This window comes from Ciconia boyciana, chromosome 7 (genome assembly GCF_034638445.1).
Source record: "Ciconia boyciana chromosome 7, ASM3463844v1, whole genome shotgun sequence".
NCBI lineage: Eukaryota > Metazoa > Chordata > Aves > Ciconiiformes > Ciconiidae > Ciconia > Ciconia boyciana.
The window spans coordinates 53,949,197-53,975,315 of record NC_132940.1 but is presented as its reverse complement, the minus strand read 5'-3'; the positions used below and the strand labels follow the sequence as shown (position 1 = coordinate 53,975,315).

The 26,119-nt window shown below is 48.7% G+C and overlaps 1 protein-coding gene across 2 annotated transcripts in view; it reads left to right on the top strand.

The window, feature by feature from the left end:
* Positions 1 to 7,748: 7,748 nt before the first annotated feature.
* Positions 7,749 to 26,119, top strand: part of CCDC50 (coiled-coil domain containing 50) — a 44,035-nt gene continuing 25,664 nt past the window's right edge. The window contains exons 1-2 of one of the 2 annotated variants that reach the window (XM_072866642.1): positions 7,749 to 7,995; positions 25,274 to 25,336. In XM_072866642.1, the coding sequence (XP_072722743.1) occupies positions 7,947 to 7,995; positions 25,274 to 25,336 (112 nt within the window). In that variant the 5' untranslated portion in view covers positions 7,749 to 7,946. The remainder of the gene's footprint in view (positions 7,996 to 25,273; positions 25,337 to 26,119) is intronic. The other variant, XM_072866643.1, reaches the window with a different exon arrangement.

The window sequence follows — 26,119 nt, the reverse complement described above, 5'->3', positions numbered from 1 at the left end:
GAGAAGCAGTTCCTTGTGGTTAAGGCAGCAGAGGGTAACAAGTGCAGCTGGGCTGCCTGCCTGGCTTTCACATCCACTCTGGGGGTTGTCAGGAAACCATTCAACTTCTTAGAGAATGAGCCAGCTCCAAAGTGTCCTCCTGGAGTGAGGGGCTGAAAGAGTAATGCAGGAATGTGAAAGCATGGGATGTGGGAGGAGGTAGCTCATGGAGAGAAAGCAGGGAGCAGAGGCAGTCGTGGTACCATTCTCCCCTCTGCCTCACAATCCTGAGTTGGAGCGCCTCCTCCAAATGGGATCTCAGTCTCCCATCCCGACTGACCAGGGGTTACTTGGTTGAGGTTCCTGGTGAGGAGATGAGGGCAATGTAGAAAACCTTTCTGCTTTGAAATGTGCTGTGACCTGCTGGTCTCAATAATTTTCAGTGATGGTCCTGAATGGTAAATATTGGTGTGGCTGTGTAGGGACTAATCTGACCCCTGTGCCAGGACAGTGTTCTGAAGAGGCATGATCTGGAATGACCTGGTTATACCATCAGATTTACCCTGAGCTTGATCCTCCTCTGTTCTGACTCACCTTCTGCAGGCCCTGAGTTCACCCTGGATGATAAGTGTGAGCAGTGCCCCTGAACTTAGCAGGGACACTGAGTGCTAAGTGATGCTGTGGAGTGTCTTTGCAGGAGTAGCATCACCCTATGGAAGCTAGTCTTCCTAGGCCCCCAGGAAGCAGGAAGGCTGAGAGTGATTTGGTGAGGAGCCTGCCTGGTTTTCTGGAGAACCTCTTTCCTCTCTGTCATTTATAGGACATTAGAGAACAGCCACTTGTGGAAACAGTAACTGAGGTAACAAAACAGTACATGGCCAACAAGACATGATTTCTAGAGCTGGGACTTGTCCTCCACAAATGCTGTTACAAGCCCATGGCCCTGCCAATAGTGGCAGACCTTGGCTCATTCTTTCTAGAGGATGGATATCAGTGGTCACTATCACTTATCCTGTGAGCACGCAAAGCCAGGAGGACCCAAAGTGGTGGTCTGGCATGTAGCTTCTGATGGAGCTTGCCACTATCTAGATGGAGGGGAAAAGTAAGGGAAATCAAGCATGAGATGTGTTGTCTCTACTGAGTAGCAGTAGGCTGTGCTGGACTCCCTGAGCTTGTCCCCAGGGAGCTGACGCATCTTCCCAGTGAGGTGGAGACCCTAGCTTGGCCTCCAGAAAGTCATATGTGCATATTAGTGTGGCACTTGGGATGGGCTAATTAGCCTGGATTCTGGGTGAAATTGCCAGGGTATCTGTGCTGGTTCTAGGGTATCTTCTGCAGAGCTAGCACATCTCCACAGGGCGCTGCCTGCCTGCATGGAGTTGTGTCTTTAGAAAGCCCTAGTCCTCCAGCACTTCCAAGGCTGCTGGTGGTGAGGCACTGTGTGCTCCAGACCACACTGCAGCCACCAGCTGGTAAAATTTGCTGGCTGCTGTACAGGCTGATGTGGACTTGGCAGCTCCCAGTGTGACTGCAGAGGAATGAGCTGCCTCTTGATTTTTCTTATTGCAGATGTTGGGCTGAAGATGCTCAGTGCTACTTGCATCAAGGACCTCTGCAAGGAGGCTTTGGTGCGGTCAGCAGGAATCGTATGGGAATGAGTGTGTGCACCCATCTGTCTCTGAATGTTTCCCCTGAATTTTGCATACTTCCTTCTACTTTAATCAGCCACTCTCAGTAAGTCTAAATTGAATGTAGCTTGTACATGTACTACTTTGGGTAACATGGCCATATAGACAAGGCTGGGTGATTTCCTGCTAAAAATGCTGGTTGGGGCACTTTTAAGGTTGTGGAGGTTAACCCTGTCTGCTAATAGTGCCAACTTTCATGCTGTCGTTCCCCTTTCTCCTTCTTCCTCCTCTCAGTTCCCGTCTGGCCTTTTGGTTTATTGAGAAATGTTACCCATTTTTTTGGAAAACTCTCACTACAGTTCACCCAAGGGAGGGCTTAGAGGGTACACGATCTGTTTTGTTTTGAGGAAATTTGCACAGACAACCATAATCTGTGCATTGCCAAGAGCTTGTCTTCTTACCTAGCTTTTCATTTGTACCCAGGGCTGCTGAGACTCTGATAGTTTCTGCACATGCAAAATAGTGTTCTGTTGAGTGAACACCAATGGTCTGTGGATGTAAACTTGCACAAACAAAATCAGGACTAGAAATGAGGGATCTAACTGACTGTAGGATATATCCATCCCTCACCTTTTGGCCTGCTTGTCACCCTGCAGCTTGGGAAACAAGGCTGACAGAAGTGATAACACAGGATTTTTTTTTAACCAGAAAAGAACAGGCTGGTGGAAATCGAAAGAGGTGATTTTTAGGTAGACTTAGTAATTTTTCAGAGTGGAATATAGCAAACTCACTGCTAGGTGAGAACAGCACTGACTTCAGCCCCCACCACTCCCTCTAACAACATCAGTGTGGTGAAGTTGCATCCAGGCAGTAATGACGGAATAACTGAGAACTGGCCAAGGTGCTTCACCACTACCTGCCACTTTTATTATTATTATTCTTATGCCTCCATTGTGTGGAGTTGCAGGTAGCTTCCTGTGGAGCACTAAGTGAATAACAAATACCTGTTCTGGGGGGTCTGCTCTTCTGACCTATAAGAGTAAAGGAAAGATGCACAGTGGATGAGGGAAGAAGAAAGCAGCAAATGTACCACTTTTAGTATTACCTCTAATGTTCATTGGTAAATGAGATTTTTTTGGAAGGCATTTGGTCTCTTTTGCTGATGTGAAACTTAACGCTGTTTTGCTTGAGGGAGGAAAAAAACCCACCAAAACTACAACCCTTGCAAATATATATGTAAAATTGTGGGCAGAGATGCAGAGCTAATTTGCACCTTGCAGTTTCCAGGGTAGCCTATACAAACATCTGATCTGTGCATGTAACCGAGCTGTGAGCAGCATCATACCTGACTTTGGATTGCATGGGCTCTCTCTCCAACTTGGAAGTCAACAAAAGCCCTTGTTCTGTAAATGCACAGCTCAGGATTTTCCTAGTGTCCCTCATTATATTACATGTAAGCACAAGTTTAGTTTTCTCTTTGTTTGTTCTTTGCAATCACCACATTCATTACCCCCAGTGTGCTTTATAATACATTAATCTGTGCAGGCTCCTGCTCTCCTCGTCCTTCAGGGAGCCTGAATTCCCACAGGCACCATTCAGCTACCTATGGAAGTTGCACACCTGCTTCTTGGTGTTCCTTGCCAATGCTGTAATGTTTGCTTCCTCTCATTGGCCCCTTCTGGCACAGGACTTCAAACCTCTCTTAAAGTGCATCTTAGCTTAGAAACGCAGGGAGGTTAACGACTGAAGTGGGTCAAAGAGGAGAAAAAAGCATGTGTCCCCAGCTCAGGTGAGAAGGAAGGTCAGTCCCCTGGCATCAGTCATCACTGACCCACAGGATTTGGACATGGATTTGTGTGGCACCTGATATCATGAGACACCTAGAACCATTTTTTCCATCCTTTTGCATTGACCAGTAACTGATGCACACATTCTTACCTGCAGGATCATTATCCTCTGTGTCTATTCCCACAGCAGCCTCATCAGTTGGAAGTTAGCCTTGCCATCATTAAGGAAACTTTAACAAAGACTGTTCTGTTGAAAGTGAACATCTTGATGAGGCCTAATTTATTTCACAGTTGTTGTTATCCTGTTGACCTAAAATGACAGCAGGACACTTGGAGAGGTGCCCAGTTTATTTAAGAAGCAAGCACAAAATTGTCTCTCCCTGCCTGCAGGAAGAGCTGAGCAGCATAAGGCACTCCCAGCTCCTGGTCCCAGTGCTCTGCCTGGTAGCTCCTGCCCCTAAAAGCTCACGGTGGCTTTTCTGAGGGCCAGTCCAGATAGTGTTGGTTTTATCTGTTTTTAACAGTTCCAGCCTCTGCTTTGCACATCCCCTCAGGAGTGTTTTCAATGCTGTGAGAGCTGGGGTAGTGTGGTGTGGTGCACCAGGGTGACAATCTGGGTACATTCAGGAATGACATGTATTTGGGGGCAGGATCAGATGCCTGGGTGCAGGCAGGGAAAGTGCCCAGTCCTGGGGCTCCCTGGGGTTTAAGACTTGTGTGGTGGCACAGTCCCAGCTACAGCCCCTGCCTGCGGCTGTCTGCTGGAGCATACTCCTCACTGACCATGGTGTGCCTGGTACATGGGATCTGCTGTGGAGAGTGGCTGCTGGAAAGCACAGAGCCAAAGAAGGTGACAGTACAAGGACAAGGTGCCAGGGTCACAGGCTGCAGCAAGGGGAAGTCCACCTGGATATAAGGAGAAAAATTACAATGAGCAAAGAATGGAACAGGAGCTCAGAAAGGTGGTGTGATCTCTAGCCTTGGAGATTTTCAAAACTCACTTGGGCAAGGCACTGAGCAACCTCATCAGATTTTGAAGACAGTCCTGCTTTGAGTAGGGGGTTGGACTAGAGCCCTGCAAATTCCCTCCTGAGTAAACTTACTCCATGAGAGAAGAGTTAGAGGTGTGTGCCGTGCACTTCAGCTCATTCTGCATCAGTTTCCCAGTTGCTTTTGTCCTGGGAAATGAGATGGGCTTGTCTTCCAACAGAAGCTCCTGTGAGATTAAGTACCTGCTTTTATAAAAGATCAAAGTGTCATCATCTTTTTATCTTAAAGTGGTTAGTCTTCCCAGCTTTATTGGGATTAATCTACCCACTGCAACATATACCATTTGTCAAGCTAGATGCTGTACAATTTGCACAGGAAAAGCTGATGTCAGTGTAGCAGAACAGGCAAACATCTTCCATGCTTTTTGCCTAGACACAGCAGCTTTTAGACACAAGTGAGAGTCTGGAGGGTGATTTGAGATCCACAACAATGAGAAGCTCTTTGGGAGCATAAGATCTGATGCTGCTGCAGTGCTAGCACTACATCAGTAACTCATTCCCTGGATCCTGTTTAATTCCCCTTCATGCCCGGTCCCCCTGTGGTCATTTTTGGGTTTTTTTGTAGCTGTCTTTGAAACCTTCTATAGCCTTCAAGTGATTCATGCCATCTTCCAATCTCAGAGATTTCATCTGAATACATCTCAAAAATCAAGCTAAGATGAGAGATAAGTCCAATGTCAAGAATGCAGAAAAAAAATGCTTTGTTTGGTTTGTAGGAGTCTGCCTTAAGGAATGTGGTTTTGCTGCTGTTACCCCTCCCAGGAGCCTGTTGCAGCCTTTCTGTGCTCCGACAGCTAGAGACATTCCCCTCATTTCCAGCACCAAGGAAATAATGTCACTTGCACTGTCTGCCTGTAGTTTCTTTGGGTCCTAGCAGAGCTCACCATCCAAGTGCTATCACTGAGCTTCAGTAGATCTTGCAAGAACAAATACATTTGCATGATTAAGGGAGCCACAGGGAGGTATGAGGAGCCATGTAATTTGTGTAGTAGAAACCTGAACCCAGGAACCTCAGGAACTACTCTGCTGTAATTCCCTGGGCATCAGGTACCAGATCTTGCTTTAGTGAAGTTACACATAGCCGGGCACATAGTTCTCTCTTAACAGCAGCCAAAGTCACATCAGTCCAATGTGGTATCTCTTGAATACAGTGCAGATTATGGCTAATTTATGTTGCTGGTTTTGGCCCTAGCCAGGCAATGTAATATGATACAAATTCATTACTGAAGACTGAAGTGAAAAGCTGTGTGCATGGAGTAAAATGCAGGATCACTGGGATGGACAGATTAAAAGTTGTGTCATAAAGTTTGGCTCTGTTGCACTAAAGCTGCTGTGTAAATGTGATTGCTTCAGGCTTTCAACTTCTGCTACTTTGTATTGAATACCTTATACTGAGACAAGGGCAGGAGAAAACCGTATTCCGGTTTTGGAAAGTCAGATCGGTATGTTCTGTGCCAGTTCTCCTGTTTCTTCCTCTTGGAAGAAGGCTTGGCCTCTTCTTTTGTCCTCACTTTTGTCCGACAATAAATGCTTATTCAGCGATCAAAAAGCTTCATTAGTAAAGGGTGAAGGATGTCCAGAGGAATATACTGACTTCAGGAAAACTCAAATTTAGGAGAAACTGGAAACGGACTTTTAGACCCTTCCTTAGCATGGAGCTGGCTGTAACCACCAGGATTATTTGTGAGCAGCCCAGATGTATTGCTTGTGTGAATGGCAGGGGGATTAGAGGGAGCTGCGACTGTCACAGAAGATAATCTGTGTGAGCTGCCCCTTGGAGGGACAAGACCCCGTGACTAATCCCCATCTGTATGATCATACGGAGTACCTGTGTAGCGGGGCTCATCCTGTGCACCACTCGCCTCTCGGTAAAAGGGTGCAACGGCCTTCTAGGCAGAAGGCTCATCAGCTCTCAGCATGAGAGGTGTGCTAGGTGCATGTCAGTGAGAAGGGATCATAAATATAGACAATTCAGTGACTTTTTCTGTGGAGAAGGCTGAGTGGTTGAAGGAAGGGTAAAGGCAGTCAGATTAAAGATAAAGTCTATGCGTACCTGCTTTGGGGATGACAGAGCATCATTCGAAAGGGGCAGAATTAAGGACAGACAGTTCCTGAGTTTCAGAAAACAAGACTGGAAAATTCTGAAGTAGCACACAGCTAACCCTCTGGAAATCAATTCTTTTTTCGCAGTTTCTTTAATGTTTTTACTTTTTAATAAAATTGAGATTATTATTCCCTTTGCTGTTTTTTCTGAGATCTCGCATCCCGCTATGTCTCCTTCTCTGGTCCCGGTTACCCAGGCAGGGCACAGAGCTCCCCGGAGCCTGTTGGAGAGTGGGAGCAGGAGATGGGCTCAGCCCCTCTCACCCCTGCTTCCCCGTACCCACCAGTGGCGCAGGGGCCATGGCACATTAGAATAGAGGCTGAGGGGCACTAATTTCAAATGTGGTAATATTGATTTCATCTGTTTCTTGTATAGTCTTGTGATACATGCTTATTTGTGATCAAAAACCCTAAACGGTCTACGTGAGTGACTGGCTGTGCTGAGCACAGCCCGGAGGAGCTCAGACATCCCTAAATCCCAAATTCTCTTCCTCTTATCTTCTCCCCTTTTCCCAGAGGACATCATCTCATGCTGTTTCTTTGCTGCTGGAAGACAAAGGTGGACCACCTTTGGGAAGTCCTCCTCATCCCTGTTGGTCTCTGCTGGGGGCTGGCTCCAACCTGTACGTGGCAAGAGTGTTACTGGGGCTCAAAGGTCTCCCAAGGTGCTCCTGGGCCAGAAATCTCTTGTCCTCGCTGCCTTCCTCGACATGTGCCTGTCCCAGCAGGCAAACTCATCACGTCCCGCTTACTTCCCCTCCCTGAAGGACAAGGTGCACGATACAGCGACTGTGGCAGCTGCTGAGCAGTTGACTCGTTTGAGGCTCGACCTGAGCACGTTTTCATTTCCCAGGCCGGCGGGACCCATGCGAGCACTGGGGTTGGATGGCTCGGGAAGGGGGAGCAGGGGCAGAGGCACCCGGATCCAGCACGGGAAAGCGCCGGGGGTCCCGAGCTCTCCGAGCGGTTTGAAAAGCCGCTTCGGTGGTAGTAGGGGGTCTCCAGCACCTCCCCCCCCCAAAAAAAAAAAAAAGAGAAAGAAAAAAGTAAAATTAACTATAAATAAACGCGCTCGGAGACTGCCCGTCCCGCTGAACGAACTCCGGCTTGAGCACCGCCGGAGAAGGGGAGGGGGAAAAAAACCCGGGCCCCCCCGCCCACCTCCCCGGGGGGAGAGGGGCGGCGAGCGGCAGCCCCGCCCCGCCGCTTTCTGTCCCCTCTCCCGCGCCGTACGGCCGGGCGCGCCGTCTCCATCCGCTGGCAACTTTGTAGCGCGGGGCGCGGGCGGCGCCGCCGCGGCTCTGCCCTCACCCGGGGGGCGAGGGCCGACCCCTCCCGGCCCCGGCTCCGGCTCCGGCCCCGGCCCCGGCCCCGGCCCGGCGGGCCCTCCTCACCCCACCATGGCCGGGATCGGCATCGACCACTCCAAGCTGCCCGGAGTCAAAGAAGGTACGGGTCACCCGGGGGGAAGCGGACCGGGGGGAAGCGGACCGGGGGGCGGAGCCCGGCCCCGCGTGGGGGGACCTGGACGGGACGGGGCGGTTCGGGGGGACTTGGGGGAAGGAAGGGGAAAAACTATTTTTTTAAAATTATTATTATTAGTATTTTAAATTTTCCGGCCGCGGGGGCGGTTCGCGGCGCTCCCTGTGGGGCCGGGATGGGGGGGGGCTCCGCGCTCCGGCCGCGACACGGACGCGCGGGGCCCTTCGGGGTTTGCGGGAGCCGTCCCGCTTTCCCGTGCGTTGTCTTCGGCGGTTGTGCGGGTCGGAGGGAGGGGAGGGAAGGCGGAGGGCCGGCGGGGCCAGCGAGGAAGAAGCAGCGTTAGCTTGACGGAGAGCCGCGGCCGCCCCCCTAGCCCGGCTCCCCTCCCCGGGCGTGCGGCGGGGGGCGGGCGGGGAAGCGCCGCTTCTCCCCGGCAGAAGGCGAGGAGCGGCGCGGGGGGAGGGGGCCAGCCCTTTGTCTGCGCCGGGGCCGAGGCCGCCGCTTCTGCTCCGCTCCGCTCCCCCCCGCCGCGCCCGGCCGGCGGGGCTGGGGCAGGGCTGCGAGAGGGGCCGGGTGCGCTCCCACGGGAGATAAGCCTTGCCGTGAAATCGCCGGCAGACCCTTCGGCGTATTGACACGCAGATATGTTCCTCGCAGTTACGGCTCGACTGGGTTCGGAGGCTCCGCTCGGGGCTTTGAAAAACGGGAGCAGAACTGTGAATATCCACAAATTTGGTGATTTGAAGGGGACTGGCCATGTTGAAGTCCCGGTTAAAAATACTTGAGCCTCCAGGGTTTTTGTGAAGACTTTGCCCTGCATTGAGCTTTGGAGCACCAAGCAGCCTCCTCCACCCCACAAGATCCTTGTGCACCCCAAGAGTGCAGGGGAAGGGTGGGCTGTAAGCGGCCCCGCTCGCTTTCTGGGTGTCCAGCTGCAGCGTGTGGCTACCGGTTCAGCCTGTGCTCAGTACACAGACCCACCTTCAGTTGGGCCAGATTGGCCTCAGCTTCCTTGTTAGCAGGGTATCTGCTCCATATGTGTGCCTTTAAGCTTAATTAAAGGTGCCTTGGAGCTGCTTTGGGTTTAAAAAGCTTTGTATGAGGTAGGGTCTGTTCTTTCTGACAATGATGTAAATCTGTAGAAGCTCTTGTCGAAATTAAGCTATTTTAGATTTACACTGTAGTAATGGGGAGCACTGCGTGCCTGTCTAAATACAACCAAAATTCCTTAAACTTGTTTTCCTTGCCACTGGCCATTTCTTTTTATTTTTTTAAATTTCAATTCTTACAAAATAGCAAGTGTGAATTTGATGATTCAGCTAGTCAAGAGTAGAAGGCATATGTCTGTGCAGGCAGCTGGAGGTTCCTTTTGACCTCTTGTCATCCTTTAATGCTTCCCTTCTTATTGCTACTGCAAGAAAAGTAATATCCATGCGCTGAAGTTTTAAGGGTTAATGTTGGTCCTATTAAGTCATTAGCAAAATTGTTATTGGTCATTTTAGTGTGGCCAAGATCTCATCCTTAGAGTCCGTCCACACATGGTTACTCAAGAAAATTAATCCAATTAACCTTTTCAGTGGGTTGATTAAAGTGAATTAAATCCCTGTGTAGATGCTTTTATTCAGAATTTAAGTAGCCTTGATTTGATTTAGCTTGATTCATTTTTGAAGTGAACTAACTGGACTGGGTTAAGGTCGCTTACATGCGGAATGAAAGTACATTTACAGGGTTGCAATGTAGCTCAACCAGTCCTTGGTAAATTTGCACCTATGGCTAGCATGGATTAAGTTTCAAGAGTGTCCTGGTATGACAGTCTGTTGTTACCTGATAGCAGTTGGATTAAAGTAGTCTGCATCCCAGAGCAGCTCCAGTGTGCAAAGTAGATGAGGCCTGAGACATGTTCTGCAAAGCCTCAGGCATGTTTCACACTTTTAGTGTAGTGACATCATTTGTTTTTTATTGTGGAAAGTGTTGAAACCGAGCTATGCTTTGGATTAGATCTTTTCATTCTCGTTGTTAATGCCAACCAAGGAAAGCCAACCAAGGGAAGAAATGCATTGCCTTCCATACCTAGGGAAATATTTATTGTTCCTGATACAGAAATCACTGTTGATCCTTCTGGGAAAACATTCCCTTTCTTTATTTTGGGTAAAGGTCAGCTTAGTCATTCATTAACAATGAAGAACATTGTTTTGGCTTGAGTACTTTGCTCTTCACCAGCTCTCCTTCGGGAGTGGAGGTGGTGTGTCCAGGTTCTCCCTGGCTGCAGGTAGCTGGGACTGCTGCAAGATGGCGTCATCCTCTTCAATAGAAGTTCACCTGTGGTCTCAAACTCTTCTACGAGCGAGGTCATTTCTGTGCAATGATGGCAGTGCACAGAATCTGGTAACTGTAGCTAGGTGCTGCAGGAAGCCTTGCTTCTTGTGTTTACTTTCTTTTTTATCTTCAAAAGCATTTATATTAGCTGAAGGCCTGATATAGATGGCATTTTGCTGGTGAAAACTGCTGCAGCCAGTCCAGTTTATTTTGTGGGCAGAGGCTTACTGGTGCAAAATACACCCTCAAAACACTCTTTTTCTAGTATAAACTAGACCTTGGTGCTGCAGCCTGGTGTTACAGAGCCATTTTTCCATGGGCAGTAAAGTGGATGTTCTGACCACTGTGGTCAGTAAAGCTCTTGTAAGTTATTTGCTGAAGGTTTTGGTGTTAGTCGCAATCTGTGGGCTGAGTTTCTCTGCCTGTATTTCTGTTCTCCCCTCAAGTGTCTGTGACATTTTCTCTTTTCACAAAGCAGCTTTTGCTGTGTGCTCTTTTGACCCACCCCAGGGGATTGCTCAGCTCTGCGTGTAAATCTTTTTTACTAGAGGTCTCATTTGTGAGCCTTTTGAGGACAAAAGGATCCTGGAAATACTGTTTTAATTAGTTACTTATAAAGCAGATAAAAGAAACTGGCTTGGGCTCTGCTTGATCTCTGTTTGTCTCTCGTCTCTTGTGATCTGATGCATTACTAGCAGCTAAAATTGGGACGGGCTACACCTGCTCCTTGGCTGTCTGTTTTAAATGAGCTCTTCGGTGCAGCTCTCCATGACATCTCAAAGTGCTGTGTGTTGCCTCTTGGACCTGGGAGGCATCCCTGCCTGCATGCAGGCAGGCAGAGCTGCCCGTGGGCCGCTCCTGGGGAGGTATTTTGGAGCTGTGCCGACCTTGCCCCTCTCTGGAGGATGTACCTGTGGTCCCTGTTTGCTGCCTTTGCCAAAGGGCTGAGGTCTGTGGCAACGGCTTTGCGAAGGGGATACCTGTCTGCTAAGACTGAGGCTCAGTCCCTCGTCCAATGCAGTCTCTGAGAGCCAGCAGTTGTTAGCAGCGGCAGGTAAAACCCAGGTACAGGCTTCATTGCCAGGAGCTCCTGATCTTCCTGCTGGTTTGAATCCTCTGTGAGGAGAGAAAAGGGGGGGTGAAGAGAGGGACCCGAACTCTGCCCCAGCAGTGAATGGCTCTTTGGAACTGTGGAAAATTGCAGTGGCTTAAGGGGTTTTATTTAATTTTATTTTTAGTAGTACTATAAAGAAGTACAAGGGCAGCACGTCTGTGCCAGTCATTAGAACCAACCCTGCCACGCTGCTGTCTCTTGAGCTCCAGCCTTGACAAAGGCCGATTGTGCCACCCGTGCTCGGAGAGACATGGCAGCAATGCTCGCACTATGGTTTCTACTCTTCATTAATCATCTGATTTGACTTTCTGAAGCTCCCGAGCTGTACATTAAAATGCTGCTAGTTGTAGTCTGCTGACATAGAGGCCAATTTCCCGAATGTGGTAGTAAAAGATACGCCTCTCACTGTGGGCTTGGGGAAACAGGAAGGGCTTGCATCTTTATTTTCCATCTTGGCAAGGCATTCTCTGGGGCAGGCAGCCTGGCTGGCTCTCTTTTGCCTTAACATAAGTTGAATAAAAGTTTGCTGTAACCATCAGTCTTCCTCTTCCTCCCAACCACAGCACCTTCCCTCTGACCTCTGCAGCTTAACGTGACCTTCGCTGAGACTCCTGCAATAAAAACCTCCTGGCTGCTGACTTTCCAAGTGACCGGGGAAGGGGGTCGGCTTTGAGGTGCAGTGTGTCAGGCTCCCATGGAACAGACTGATGTTATTGGCTTATGTCGGGGCTTTTGGTGCCTGTGTGTGCTCAGCGACACAACAGTGGACAAGAGAAACTTGATGCCTGTCAAAGGTGGAAGTGGGTTCAGAAAGTGTTAATGGCTGGCACGGTGTCTGGTGAGGAGGGATTCTGCTTTGGGATTTTTCAGAGGGCTGGTGTTGAGGGATGAGGTGTCAGCCGTATTCATGTGAAGGAAGGGTTGGCCTTTAACTGGATTAGTATAATCAGGGCAACAATTTTGAAAGCAGCTGAGGGTCAGCCAGGTCACTGTGAAGCCACCTGCCCCATGCCCTTTGGCTCCAGCTGAGATTTTTCCTTGCAGCATGATGTGCAGTGTCATGGTTTTCTGCTTTGTGACTTCCTCAGAGAAGGGCTCTGAAAAATTCAGGCAAGTTGGATGACTCGAGGGCAATGAGGAGGTGGAGAGTGATGGGACATAGACGCAGGCTTTTCTTTTTAGGTCACTGGTTCATGTCCAGCTCTTCTGAGTAATAGGAGGTCTGTTTTTCCAGCATGCATGAATTCAGTAGCTGAGGCTATGGTACTCATTTCACTTCTGGTTAAAGCTGGGTGAAAGTTTTATTATGCATTCAGTTGTTCTGGGTCTGCAGTGCTTGGCAGAGGAGATGGGCAGGATTAGCATATTTCATGCTCTTGGCTCCAAAACACAACTGAGCAAGCAGGTCTGCCTCCTCCCATCCCTTAAATCCTTAGCACTTGTCCTCTGAGCGCGGCTGTCGTGGAGGTTGTACCAAGGCAAAAAGATTGCTCAAAAAGCAGTCTTTGGCAGGCAGGAGCTTCCAGGCTCATGTTGGTGCCTTCTGCAGAGATCTTTCCTTAGTTACTGACATGGTTTTGGACTGGGATAAGAGGGGGCACAGTTTTTGCCCTGTTTTGCCCTGATTCCTGGGGATGCAGGGAGGTGGGGAGGGGCTTCCGCCATTTGTGATACTAGGATATTGGCCATCACCTGTTGCTGCTCTCTGAGTAATGATCCCAGCTGAGCTGTGTGTTGCAGACGGCATTGTGTTTGCTGTGACCATGGGCCTCTGTTTAATCTTTAATCCTGTGGCCATGAGCAATGTCAGAGGGTGCACGCGTGCCAGGCAGGAGTTGGAGATGGCTGCCGCAAGGAGCAGGAGAGGCCAGTTGTGCTTTCTTTGGGCATAAGGAAAACCCTGCTTGAAGAAATAATGGGATATGTCTTGGGGCTGCATGCAACTTCTCTGTTTTGCTGGAATAAGCTTTCTTTTTCTTGCTCAGAGACATCCAGTTCACATGAATGTGGTGATTTATAGGACAAAGTGACGTGTTCCCATCCCTGCTTCCTCGTACCCTTTCCAGAGTGTCCCCAGCTGGCTGGCTTCCCACTTCCTCACTGCCGCTCCTCTACATAGCGCTGGTTTGAAGGCTGAAGGACTGAGGAAGGAGGCTGGTCTGTTGCTAAAACTGCCTTAAAACTTAAGAAGCTTAGGTCCAGTTTCTGGCATGGCACTCGCTGCTAGCTTGTCCTTTTGTCTTTCTCCAAAAAGATGATAAAGATATTTGCCGTTCTGCTGCTGGTGGCTTGCATTGCAGGGAGCAAAGGGCATTTGCTGGGCATTTCCACCAGGAAAGCAGGGTTGCCATCTCCCAGGAGGCTGCTGTGTGCCAGGGATGCTCCGTGTTCAACTTACAGTGCTGTTTTTTCCACGGGACACATGGTGGGACCTTGTGAAAGTCCCTTGACGCTTCATTTATGCTTCCTTTTTAAAAATAGAAATTGGAGCATTCCCACTGTTTTCTTTCTCAGTACATGAAAAGATACCACAGAGTTTGTTGGGTGAGTGCTGTATGGTCTTGGCACTGTATGGCAGCTGGGAGAGACTTTCAGCAGGGCTGGAAAGAGAGCAGGAGAGTGCAGCATCACACTGTATGTATAAGAGATGTAAGGCAGGGCTGTCCTGAACTTTGTGTTGAGCAAAGGAGACCAGTTAGGCCTGGGTGCTCATAAAATCTACCCTGTAACCCCAGGCACCTTGTGAATTAAGCTTGCCAGAAGTATTACTTTCCCTGGGGAGAAAGGTGTGGATGAAAGCCTGCTCAGAAGCTTGGCACAGCCCTTCTGCCCCTGCTCGAGGATTTTCTGTCAGGCTCCGGAAGCTCAACTGGTGGTTATTTTAATTGCACACCAACCCACAGTGCCACCACCACGATGCTCTGTCAGCCAAATAAAAATAGTGAGATCTCTTTGACTCAGGCCTGGGTTGGTAGGGGTTTGGTCCCTGCACTCTTGACAGCCCTGCCTGCGGTAAGTGCTGTTCAGGACAGAAAGTTGAAGTGGGTTTGCAAGTGACTCACTCCACTTCTCTTTTCAAAGGAGGTGTAAAAAGCTGTGTGCAGTAAAACTTTGAGTTCATGTGTGCATATGGGTATAGTTCGTTCTTTTTTCAGCCTTTCTGCTGAATCAGGACTCAGTGGCTGGAGGAATCGGCTTAAGAGGAAATGTTATGGGGGCTCAATATGTGGTGTTCATTAAGAGATGACAAAGGGGAAGAGGACATAAATGAGCAAATATTTGAAGGCACTGAGAGACAGGCATACTTTAAGGACACTGACGGGGCTGACCTGAGAAGTAATGGGACAATAGGGAGGAAGTAAGTTTATGTAAACAGGAATATTTCCTGGCAGCGAGAGGTGTGTTTGGTTGGTGGTGGGTTTTTTGGTGAGGTTTTTTTTTTCTTTCTGCAGAAACCTCTCCAAAAGACATGGTGCATATAGCTTTGGCCCTTTACAGCCAGACAGGACAAGAGGCTGGAGCATGCCCCAGCAGGGAATGTTCCTTGCAGAGGGACTGTCACCACTGACCTGGCACGTGGGCTGGGGAAGCGCTGGCCTGGCTCGGGGCAGCCTTCCCCAGCGTGGATGGAAAGCTTCTCCCCCTCTGCACAGCAGAACGGCTTTGCACTGCAAAAGCACCTTGAGCTTATCATATGTCTGTTATGGATATGGCAAACATTACTTGTGGGATCCTGGTGGGAAGAAATTTTTTTCTCCCTCTGTTGTGAAGTTAGTTTTATTATTGGGTTGCCAGCTGGTGGGACGGGGAGGATTTATGTCCTAAATTCACCAGCACCTCCTGGAGTCTTTGGCAGTGCTGCTGGGGGCTGGGGTGAAGTGATGGAGGACAGCAGGGAAAGACCTGGGAATTTTCCAAGCCGCCAGGGTGTTGGCTGTTTTTGTGGCACGCAGAGAGCACTGCTGTTCACAGGGCTGCGCTCTCCTGCAGGCGATTCGGTCGGCGCCAGGTTTCCGAAGGAAGTTGGTGTTGGGAAGAGGCTGGGCTCTCCTGACCTTATTTGCAGCGCTGGAGGGACTGGGTCCTTGGCTAGGGCTGCACAGCCCTGCCTGCGTTCCTCTCATCCCCGATACAAGGTGGAAAAGGCAGGTTTGCCTCCAGCTCCAATTACAGTACTTAGCTATGTGGTACTCCAGGTGCTTGGCATTGCCCAGAGCATCAGCTCTGGCCGTGTAACAGGTGAACTTGTTAGGTCCCGATTTTAGTTGTCGTCTTTTTTTTTTTCCTAAGAAGCTCTGAGAATACAATATCACTTAAAGGTGATTTAGCTCCCAAAGCAAAAATTTTACTTCTGACTGACTTGGAGTTCATTTTGTGCTCTCAAAGAGGAGGCATTTAGAAGGCTGCCAGCCTGCTTCTTCCTCATGCTTTGCAATGCACGTGAGCTGTGGGCACAGATACCACAAAGTGGTTTGCTCCAGGTTGATGCTGGGAGCTCGCCCTCCCTGCCCATCTGGCCCCAGAGGCCAAGGACTTATTCTTCCCCTCTTATGCCACTGCTTGAAATCTGTAGTTGCTCTAAGGGCAGCGTGCCAACACAAGGCTGTGACAGGAAGGGGGACATGTATTGTTAGTGCTGCAACTTTACTGATTTGTGACTCTGTTGTAGATGGATGTGAAGGTTTGACTGACCTGGGGTCAGCTTTGGTACTTTGTGTTCTCCAGAGCTGACTAATAAACCTGGAGAACTTAAATGCAGGAAGCGAGGGGGTAGAGGAGAGAGAACCTGTGAGGAGCTGGCAGAGCAAAGAAAAGGGGTTTTGAAAGGAAGCAGAGCATCCTCGGTTGGTTAGGTAGAGGAAAGTTGTTCTCACGGAGCAGATTTGCAGTGCTGGCAGCAGCTGAAAGGGTGGCAGACAGGAGTCCTAGCAGCCGCCTTTCTAGGAAAAAGGAAGCTGATAGAAATCTGCGAGAATCGGAGCCGATTGCAGGATTGGTTCAGACACCTCCACCTTCAAATGCAGCACCTGGCCAGGTTTCCAGCAAGCCTGGGAGGCTCCCCTGAGGCCCATCCTGCTGGAGCTTTGCTTCTCTTGGTATCTGATCTGGATGAATAAAACCTGGCTTGTTTGCGTGTGCACGGATGCTGCAGTCCGTCCTTCCAGCTGCAGCTCTGTTCAGCTACAAAATCTCGGAGCAGTCTCAGGCCTGTCTGTAGTCACCTGAAGGCTGAAAAGAAAGTGGCATCTCTGAGGGAGTCTTTCTTCTACTGGTTCTCTCCAGAGATGCTTGTTCCTCCAAACGACTGTGGGTCCCTGTGGTGTAAAACCACACTGTGGGGTTTTGAGAGGAACTGGAACCTCTTTTTAGCACTTGGCACCTTCTGCGTGGGCGTTGGGCTTTCAAGAAGTCAGCCTTGCGTAAAGTCACCAAACTGAGTCAGTGCACGAACTTGGACCAGAGGGGCATTGAGAGCTCCCTTTCTGAATCCTGCGTCCCTTGTATTTTGCTACATTATCTTCTAGGATTAAGCTGGAGGAGAAGCCTGGGAGAGCTGACACTTTGAATTATCTCTGCTCCCAGCTGCCTGCCTGCCTCTCTGGAGCTGCTGTGTGAGCTTATTCACCACAGCCTGAAACTGAGGGCTTAGAAATGCTAGTGAAGCATCTGAGATCTGGGGTGCCATGGTTTCTGAAAGGCACCCTGAACCACAAAGTGGACCTGCCAGCTCTCTGCAGAGAAACTACTGAACTGAGCAAGGGATTTAGTCTTGCATTTAGCAGAGAACAGAAGTTTTGCCTATGTGGGAAATTCAGTGTGTCCTTCCAAGAGTTTTGTGTAGTATAAAGTTGCCTAAAATGCTGAAATAAAAGCTGAAATAAACAGATCAAAGCAAAATACAGTGATCACCGCTGACATGGGTCTGGGGGAAGGGAGCGTATATAGTGCAAATATTTTGAGATGCAAGCTCCATGCCTGAGCAGTTTTCTGAGTGGGTGGCTGTTTTGAGTTGTGCATGAAAGGAGACTGTTTTTCTCTTTCCGCTCCTTTACACCAGTTTAAATGAGTGGTGTTGGGCTTAAAACTAAAACTGTCATGACATCCTGTCTGCAAAAGAAACAAAAAAGCCTCCAGAAAAGGGCAGTGTCATATGACCCATGGGACACTGCTGAAGGCATGTTTTACAGCTACAGTGGTGCTCATGGGGACGTCTGTGTGAGCCAGGGATTTTGACCTCTCCTGGTGAAGGTAACTCCTGCCCCACTCCCCACTGATGTGTGTGGTGGTTTGCCCTTGGGCAAAGTGAGGGTAAAACACAGCTGTTGGAGGCAGTGGTGTTTGCTTTGCTGTGATCCATGGTTGGGAGGCACTGGTGAAAGTTGACTGCTAGGGAAACTTCTCCCTGTCTTTATTGTTGATTGTTCATTTTCCACATGTGGTGTTAGCTGAGTCAACTGAAGCTGTGTCAGATGCTGGAGAGGAAGACTACAGAAGCAACTTGATGCTTCAGCATCTCATTGATGATTAAAATTAATTTCCTCCATGCACAGACCCAGTTACGCCTCAGATATTGTCAGTGAAGTGTGTGTTTGGCTGCCTGGGGTCTGCTGCTTGGCTGTGGTGTCAAACTAGCCAAGCCATCCCTGACCAATATATCTACCTTTGAGGTTTTTATACCCATCCACCTGAATGTTAGTGATGGGTCCACAGTGCGATGGCTGAGCTCACCAATGACCTTTTTGGTCTAGGCAGTCCTGTACAGGCTGATGGACACTGGGGCCCTCAAGAGCAAGCTACGGAGATAATAGTGTTCTGAGCCTGGCAGGTAATGGCTCGCAGGCATTAACATATCGTGGCTTATTTATCTGCTTACTGCTTTAAAGTGGCAAAATACTGTATGTACTCAGCCCCTCAATGCACAGACATTTCTGGAACAGGAGGCAGCAGCTGTAGCAGCAATGTTGGCTATAGGACTGAGGAGTTTTGGAAAGTTCTAGTGACTCGGGAATACTTCATATCTGGGGACCCAGCTGGACCTGGCTGGAAAGGCTGAATTTTCAAAGCATGGGTGCCAGTACTCCTTAAGGTTCAACGCCATTTTCAAGTACGTCTGTATGTCCAAGCTTGAAGTGCTTCAACTCAACATTTTCTTCTCAAAGTCAAAGACATGGTCTTTAACATTCTTGACCTATGGGTTGTGTTTTAAGCTTGGGCGATGAGAAGAGTTGCTCTTATTTAGAAAGATCTCAGATGAAGCGATGTAGGGTGCAATTATCCAATGATGAAAAAGATGACAGCCTTCTGTAATGAAGGCAGACTGACAGATTTTATCAAATTTTGTGGCTTGGGCGTGCTCTAGGATGACCTTTTGAGCTCCCTTGTGGTGCTATTTTTTGCAGTCTTAGGTAGCTCCAGCTTCCTGTTTATACTGTGCAAGGACATCACCTTCTGCTTTGGGGTGTTCAGCAGATGCTCTCTCAGCTTGAGGGCTGCTCTACAGTACAGTTTGCAGGCCGGTCTACAGAAGTGAGAACACCAAATTAGTAGCCTCAGAGAAGGCATTTTGTGAATGCTGCTGATTTCTATTTCAAGGCAGGTTAAAAAATAGACTCATGTTCTGAGGATTTGGTGCCAAAATATATGTAGTCTTCCTTTTTAAAGCATTGTTGGGCAGGTGAGAGCTTATTGTTGGAGAACTGTGCAGACAGGGCACAAACCTCTCATGGCCTTGACCTCAAGGCATTAGCTTAGAGCAGAGAGGATAACTTCCTTCCCAAATCCCAGGTTGTTCTTAGCTTCCAGGCCAAGACTGCCAATAAAAAAACCATGGTTCTGTGGCAATATTTTTTACTTTGCATGTTTACGCTTTTAAGAATGAGGCCGAGACCCCTCAGTTTGGTTCCCCATGGGTCCGCCCAGTCTCCTTGTGCTGCCTCATAGCTCCTGGCTATGTGAGATGCTCTGGTGCTGTGGCTGAGAAGCAGAAATCGTTCCCTTCCCCAGGCTGCCCAGCCCTGCCCTTCGCTTGGGAGCCACCTTCTCCTTGCGCGAGTTTCCTGATGTCCTTGGCACTGACGGTGCCTCGTGAACAAGGTCCTAGGAATGCCGTCTGTGTAACTGCAGCTGCAGCAGCCAAGACGTGTCCCGGCCAGCCTCCATCGGCACCCGCGTGTGGTAGCAGGAGCTCAAGCATCTCCTGGTCCGACGGGAGAGGCAGGACAGAAATGAGAAACTCTGAGGTCAGGCCGTGTATCTCGCAGAGCAGCTTTGCTGGGGGTGAGAGGGAAATGTCCCAGTTGTATGTTTCCTCTGGAAACTGCCCTCTGGGTAGCCTCTCACCTCCAGTTGGGTGGCTGCTTGGTCATGTTGGCTTTGTTTCAAGGAAATGATCTCCAGATTTTGAGGGGTTACCTGGCTTGGAGTGGCCTGGTCAGTCCCTGCTGGTAAGAGTCTCTATGAGGTCCCAGCTTGCTTTTTAATCTTCAGGGATCTTCGTAACTCAGCATCTTCCTGAGACTGCTGGCTTGTAACAGGCTGCACTTGCTGCTTGCCACTTAGTTTGTCAGCTCTGTAAGCCCTAAAAAGTGATTTTTAGCTGATGAAACTGTTTTTTCCTGTGTCACTTTTTGTCTTTCCTCTCCCTCCTGTCCTTCAGTTCAGGATTCAAAAACTGCAGATGCTCTATACTAAGCATGACTCACACCTTCTAGTTTATTTTGTGAATTATCCAGCACATGATGCTGACAGGAAAATGTTGGGAGTGGAGGGGGTGGGGAGCAAGAGATGTTTTTTAAGACCCAAAAGGAAATGCTTGGAGCGTGCATGTGTGGTTCCTGGGTCATTGAACTGGCCGATGTCCCAGAGCAGAGCATATGAGCCACATGAACCAAGGGGGCTCTTGGGCCTTTCAGCGGATGTCAAAACACGGTCTAAGACTTCAGGCAGAAGTCAGGGGTGTGTTTTGCTGTAAGCCTTGCTTGGGAAGCCAGTGGGGTTTGACCTCTTGTAGAGGCAGTGCCCATTCACACCGCCCGTTCCTGGACATCACATACCTCTTTGTCACACACCCAAGTATTGCTAGCAACATCTAAGGCTACCTTTGCTCCTCTGTTGTGGTTACCTCACTCTCTTTGAAGCCATTTGGTGTTAGAAATGCTGAGGTAATGCTGGAGAAAGCTAGTGAGGCAAGTGGCAGAATATAAAAAGGAAAAGGTTATTTCGTGGAATTTTGCCAAGTTGTTGTACCTAGAGACATTCTTATCTCGGCCATAAAGGCAGGGCTTGCAACCATGCTTGCAAGAACCTCAGATGCACTGATGCTTAGAAAGGCATATTTTCAAGGTGAACTCCTACCAGTGGAGAAGACCTGTGCTTGGAGTTTGCAGAGAGGCTCTTCATAATCTCTCAAGCAAGCGAGCTCCCTCTTTCGTGCTGCTGCATGGATTTTGCAGCCCACCACTGCTGCAAAGGATGATGCTTCCAGCCATGTTTCTGCCGTCGTCCTCCCCTGCTGCCACCTCTGCTGGCTGTGGCAGCAGCTGGGATTCCTGGGCTGGCATTTCTTCCATTGGCAGCTGTGCCAGAAGCGCATAGCCCAGGCCTAGCTCCCTGCTGCGCAAGGCAGATTGGCTTAATCAGACTATGGTAACCCTGTTGTTAATGTTTCACACTTCACTGGACTTGCCAATTGTGGCTGCTGTGATTGCACCCCTGCTGCTTGTTTGACTGGCTGATGGCTCCTGGCCAGGGCCTGGAGATGGGAAGTCAAGTTAATTTGCAGCAGTGAAAGTAACATTAATCTTACCTTTCATTTTTTAGGCATACAGGTAGGGAATAAGGAAACAGATTTCTTTCCCCTTAAATACGAATCCTCTTGGAGAGGAGGAATTGGGAGTCTCTGCGTTGTCATTGGGGCCATCCTATTTCTCAGCACAAACCCAGAGGATGTAATACCTAGTAACAAGTGTGCTGGGGCCACGCTGAGACTGGGCAGGGGATGAGGACTAGTGCTGAATGCCTGGCTGGTCTACATCTCCAGTAATTTCGTAGTTGCCTCGTTGGATGTGTGTCTTCAGGGATGGAGGGTTGGTTTCCTTGGCCTCACTTGCAGCTGTGGTCATGCTTGACTCAGTGCCATGCTTTGCTCTTGCCATCGCCCCCAGACTTGCTAGGGAGTTGCAGGTGTCCCCTTTTCTTGCCACCTGGCTGGCTGACAGCGCTTCATTGTGTTTGTAATGGGATGTTCTCATCTTCCTTTGCACATTGTTCTGGGGCTGAAGGGACTTGGGAATAATGTGCTCAGATGAGTTAGAGGCAGTCAGCCCAGCCAAGTTTCTGACAGTGACAAAAGGTCTTCTCGTGCTCTCTGCCGTGCCAGCAACTTCAGCAGCACAAAGCGAGGGCTGTGTGCTCGAGTTGTCTGCTCGAACTGTCTGTTCATGGGCTTGCAAAGAGTGGCTTAATGGAGTGTATGCGCAGCCAAGTGGCTTCTTCAGCAGTGCACGAATGAATCCAAAACCCAAGGCTTGCTGCTGCCCTGCCAGTGTCCTCTGTGAGATGGGAGCACTGTGGAGCCCAGACACTTGGGAGCTTCCAGGGTGCACATCATGAATAGCTATCCAGTTTCCCTCTCTCTGTACTGGATCTTGATGTGATAATCATCACTGTTTTAAGATCCAGCCCCTGTATTCATGTCTAGGCCCTGCAACTTGGTGGCTTGTCCCAGGGCGTTGTCCCCACTTGCTTTGTCCCTTTTTGTTTAACTTTGGAGACCCATGAACTACTTCCAACAGATCTCTGGAGGAGCAGCTAGAAGAAGCAGGCCCACCTATACAACACAACAGTATATGCGCTTGGCCTTTTCATTTAAGGAGTCCATACTTTGTTTAGGAAGTTTTTAGTGGGCCATCAATCAAAAAGGGTTAAACAATCATTGCTACATTGTAGGAATGAAGCTCACTGGAGGAAATGAGACTTTTTTTGGGGCTGGTGCAAGACTGTCAAGAGAAGAGCAACAGTGTTCTACCACGGCCCTCCCACTTCCTTGTCTGTACGCCAAGCATGTTTCTGTCAACATATTTCTTCCCAAACAGATAGAGAAGTGTGTCTGGGTGTGGGTAGAATGGAGTAAAAAAGCCTAAAGTCCTCCTCTGCACGTGTGCCTCTGGGGAGGATGGAGCAAAGGTCTGCCAGCACCTGCAGCACCATGACCGACAAGGCAGAGCTGGAATACCATGGGGATCAGAGCAGCGTATGAACCTGTGCAGAAAGGAGTTGGGAAGGCTGGGATGCAGTTTCATAAACATTTCTTACAGCAGCAATATTTATGCAAAAAATACGCAGTTCTGAAATGCTCATCCTTGCTCCTGTGCTGCCTGCTTTGTCTTGCTAGTACAGCTGTTCAGGCAGCTGTGCAGTGGACTTGCTCAGAGACCTATTGCAGTTAAAAATAACACTTCTCCCCTCCCCCCCCTTTTTTTTTTAACTGTCAGGAGTAAGTGCTGCTTCTTGAATAAGTAAAAGCACAGTCCTAGATTTGGGCAGACTGTGGCTCTGTGTTGAGGTGTCTTTGCTTAGCTCTCAACTGATAGTAGGGCTCAAACCTCCAAGCTGGATGTTCCCTTCCAGCAGGCCAGATGATGCTTGTTGTAGCAGCGGGTGGTTGTTCCATAATCGTGCTATGAAGCTGAAGTAGTATTAGGGACCACAGAAATAAAGTCTCTATGGGCAAGATCCCCTTGCCCTATCCCATAAAAATGTGTTGATGACCACCAAGCACCCTAGGTATGTCACCTGTGAATAGCACTGCTGCCTGCAACTCAGCTGTGGCTTTTCCAGATCTGTGGCTGAAGGCAGCGTTTCTTTCTTTATACAGAAATGCCCACTGGAAGTGTTTCAGTGCTATTTAGTGTCTTGTATCCTCTTTCTTTTTTTAAAAGAAGTTGCAATAAAAAGAAAGCAACAACAAAACCTTAATTGCACCATCCAGAATTGTACATGCTTAAAGTGAGTCACTATGGGATCATATAACCGTAATCTTTGTCCTCATCTCCACCCTGCTGCTTGTCACTCTCCTTCCCTGAAGCACTGCTCTAGCTGTTAGGAGCTTTTGTCATCTGTAAAACACCCTCCAATGCAGAAAGACTCAACCAAAAATTCTGTTGAATACGATAAAGGATAAAGCGTTTATCTGACCTCTTAGTACACACAACTAGAAACTCTTCTAGATATTTTGTGAAGATACCTGGGCGCAGAGGCAAATCTTGATGATTCTCTAGCGGAGCATGTGCGTCAATGCGAGAGGAGGGAAGGCTTGTGGGACTGTGGCTCGGGAAGACGTGACTGCCTTCTTGTTTCCTTGCGGTATTTTCTGCCCTTTGCGGTGATGGAAATGTTTTATCTTCTCTGACTCTGAACCATTTCATAAACGGGTTCCTCATAAATTCCCCTTGTAGTTTTGGTACGTTCTGGGCATTTTGGGGTTATTTTCACTTTCTCTTCTAGGCTGTTGCTGTGCTCTGCTAAAGAGAAACCTTGGTCTTCCCCGGAGGTTTCCACTGTGGAGCGCAGTGGCAGTGGTTCGTACCTCCCTCTGCAGCTTCAGAAGCACCTTGTAATTCTCGGCTTTGTGCCCTATGTTTCAAATGGGAGATATTCCCCTTTCGGGTCCTGTTAAGCTGCTTAGCTTGTCACATCAAGGGAAAAACAAGTGACAGACCTCTCCAGTGTAAACTTTTCATTGCCCCTGACTTAAACTCCCCTTGAAGCAGACGGGAGCCCCGTGTGTGGCAGATGTGTGGAGCCGGGCCCCATACGGTGGTCTGGGGGCACCGGTCACAGTTGGTCCTTGGTTCACCAAGAAGCTGATGTGTACCTACCACCAAAAGGCTGAACCAGATGCTGCGTGTGTGCCCCTGTCCCAATATGTATCAGACTTGGGTTTTGTTGCCCTGCTGCCTATCATAACAAGTTAAAAATAAACCCTGGTGTTTTTCTACAGTGTGGGTAGAACGTTCCTTTGAAAGTTCAAGTGCGAAAGTGATAGGCATTGGCAAAAATCTGCTCCTTTCAGAGTGGTGCCAAAGGGAGCTCGTCCCCTTCCCGTTTAGCTTGTCTCCGGGTTGTTTTCAGCATCTTTTTAAGCTGTGCGTATTCCTGCTGGTAACTCTGTGGTTGATCCCATGTCTGGGTTCTAGGTACAAATCCAGCATCTGCACTTGAAAAAGTCAATGAAGCTTACAGGAGACAACTGTAAAATGATTCCTGAGCTGATAGAAATGCCTTGCAGTGAGAGCTGTGAGCTCGGTTGGCTCAGCTCCGCAGGTGACAGTGTGCATGTGTCTTTATGCGGAGAAAATACTATTCTCAGACTCTTTAACCTGGCAAAGAAAGTAATAGTAAGCACAAATGCTTGACCTTGGTTTTAGTTGAACATACTAAGTGTGGGTGTTGGTATAAATCTGGTTGGAATACAGGGTTTTGTATAGAAGGTCTGACCCAGTGGTGGTGTGGGAAATTCTGGTCTTAAACTAAAGAAGCGGAGGTGGAGGGGAGAGTGGAGAAGGCTTGTTAGGAAAACAGGGACAAAAAAGTAAGTACGTGCAGAAATAGCCACAAGTGCAGAGGGGGAAAAACCCACAAGTCCAGACCTTAGCTGGTAGAAAGCAAATGTGTCAGAAGTCTCTCTGCGTGTATGCTCCCGGGATCCCCATAGCTCTTGTGATGCTTCGGTGTTTTTTTTGTTGTTTTTCTTGTTTGGTTGGTTGGGTTTTTTGCTCCTGATGCTAATTCTCTTGGCTTTGTTTTCCTGCCCAGTGTGTCGAGACTTTGCTGTTCTGGAAGATCATACCTTGGCCCATAACTTACAGGAGCAAGAGAGTAAGTAGCAATGATCTTTGAAACAAACTGAAGCAGATTTGTCCGAACAGATATCTGGCTTGCTTTGGTTTTGCTAAGAAAATTCCTGCCTGCTTTTATTTCATTTTTATTGTTTTTAATTGAGTACGGATTATTATTACTGTCTTCACTGTCCTGTAACGCTACTCTGCATTGTGCCCCAACTCACATTGTACCCTAGAGATGGTTGCATTTCATGTTTCAATTTCGTGCTCTCCTTTAAGGAGTTGAGTTTGTTTATGCCGTTTACAACAAAATTGCATGTGGGAATGCACTTGAGGTTTTGTTGCTGTGCAAGGTTTTTAGAAATGACTAGCAATTTTGGAAGCTTCAAATTTTATAGGCTGACCTGAGGTGCAACCAGAAGAGGAGGTCTGTTTGTTTACTTATTTCAGAATCGCTAGTGCCTGCCTTTTGAAAGGAGGCTTCCTTTTAAGACATTTTGAGGTAGGGCAGCTATACAGTGTAGGGTTTAAAAAGTACAGCCAGGAACTTCACAGTGACTGGTGATTTTTTTTTTCTTTCTTTTTTTACATGCTTATCTGGTACTTCGGGTATGTTTGCATTGCAGTTTCAGGTGTGGTGACCTCTCTGTTCTGCTTTGCTGGCTGCCAAGACCATTGGTATCTGCCAGTACTAGGGGCTAATATGGTTCCAGCTACTCCACCAAGCGTGCAGGTTGCGCTGAAGTTGTGCCCTTGCTGCTGGAACCTGAGACCACTGAATTGAAGCTGGCTCTCAGCTGCAGCTCACGTAGCCATCTTT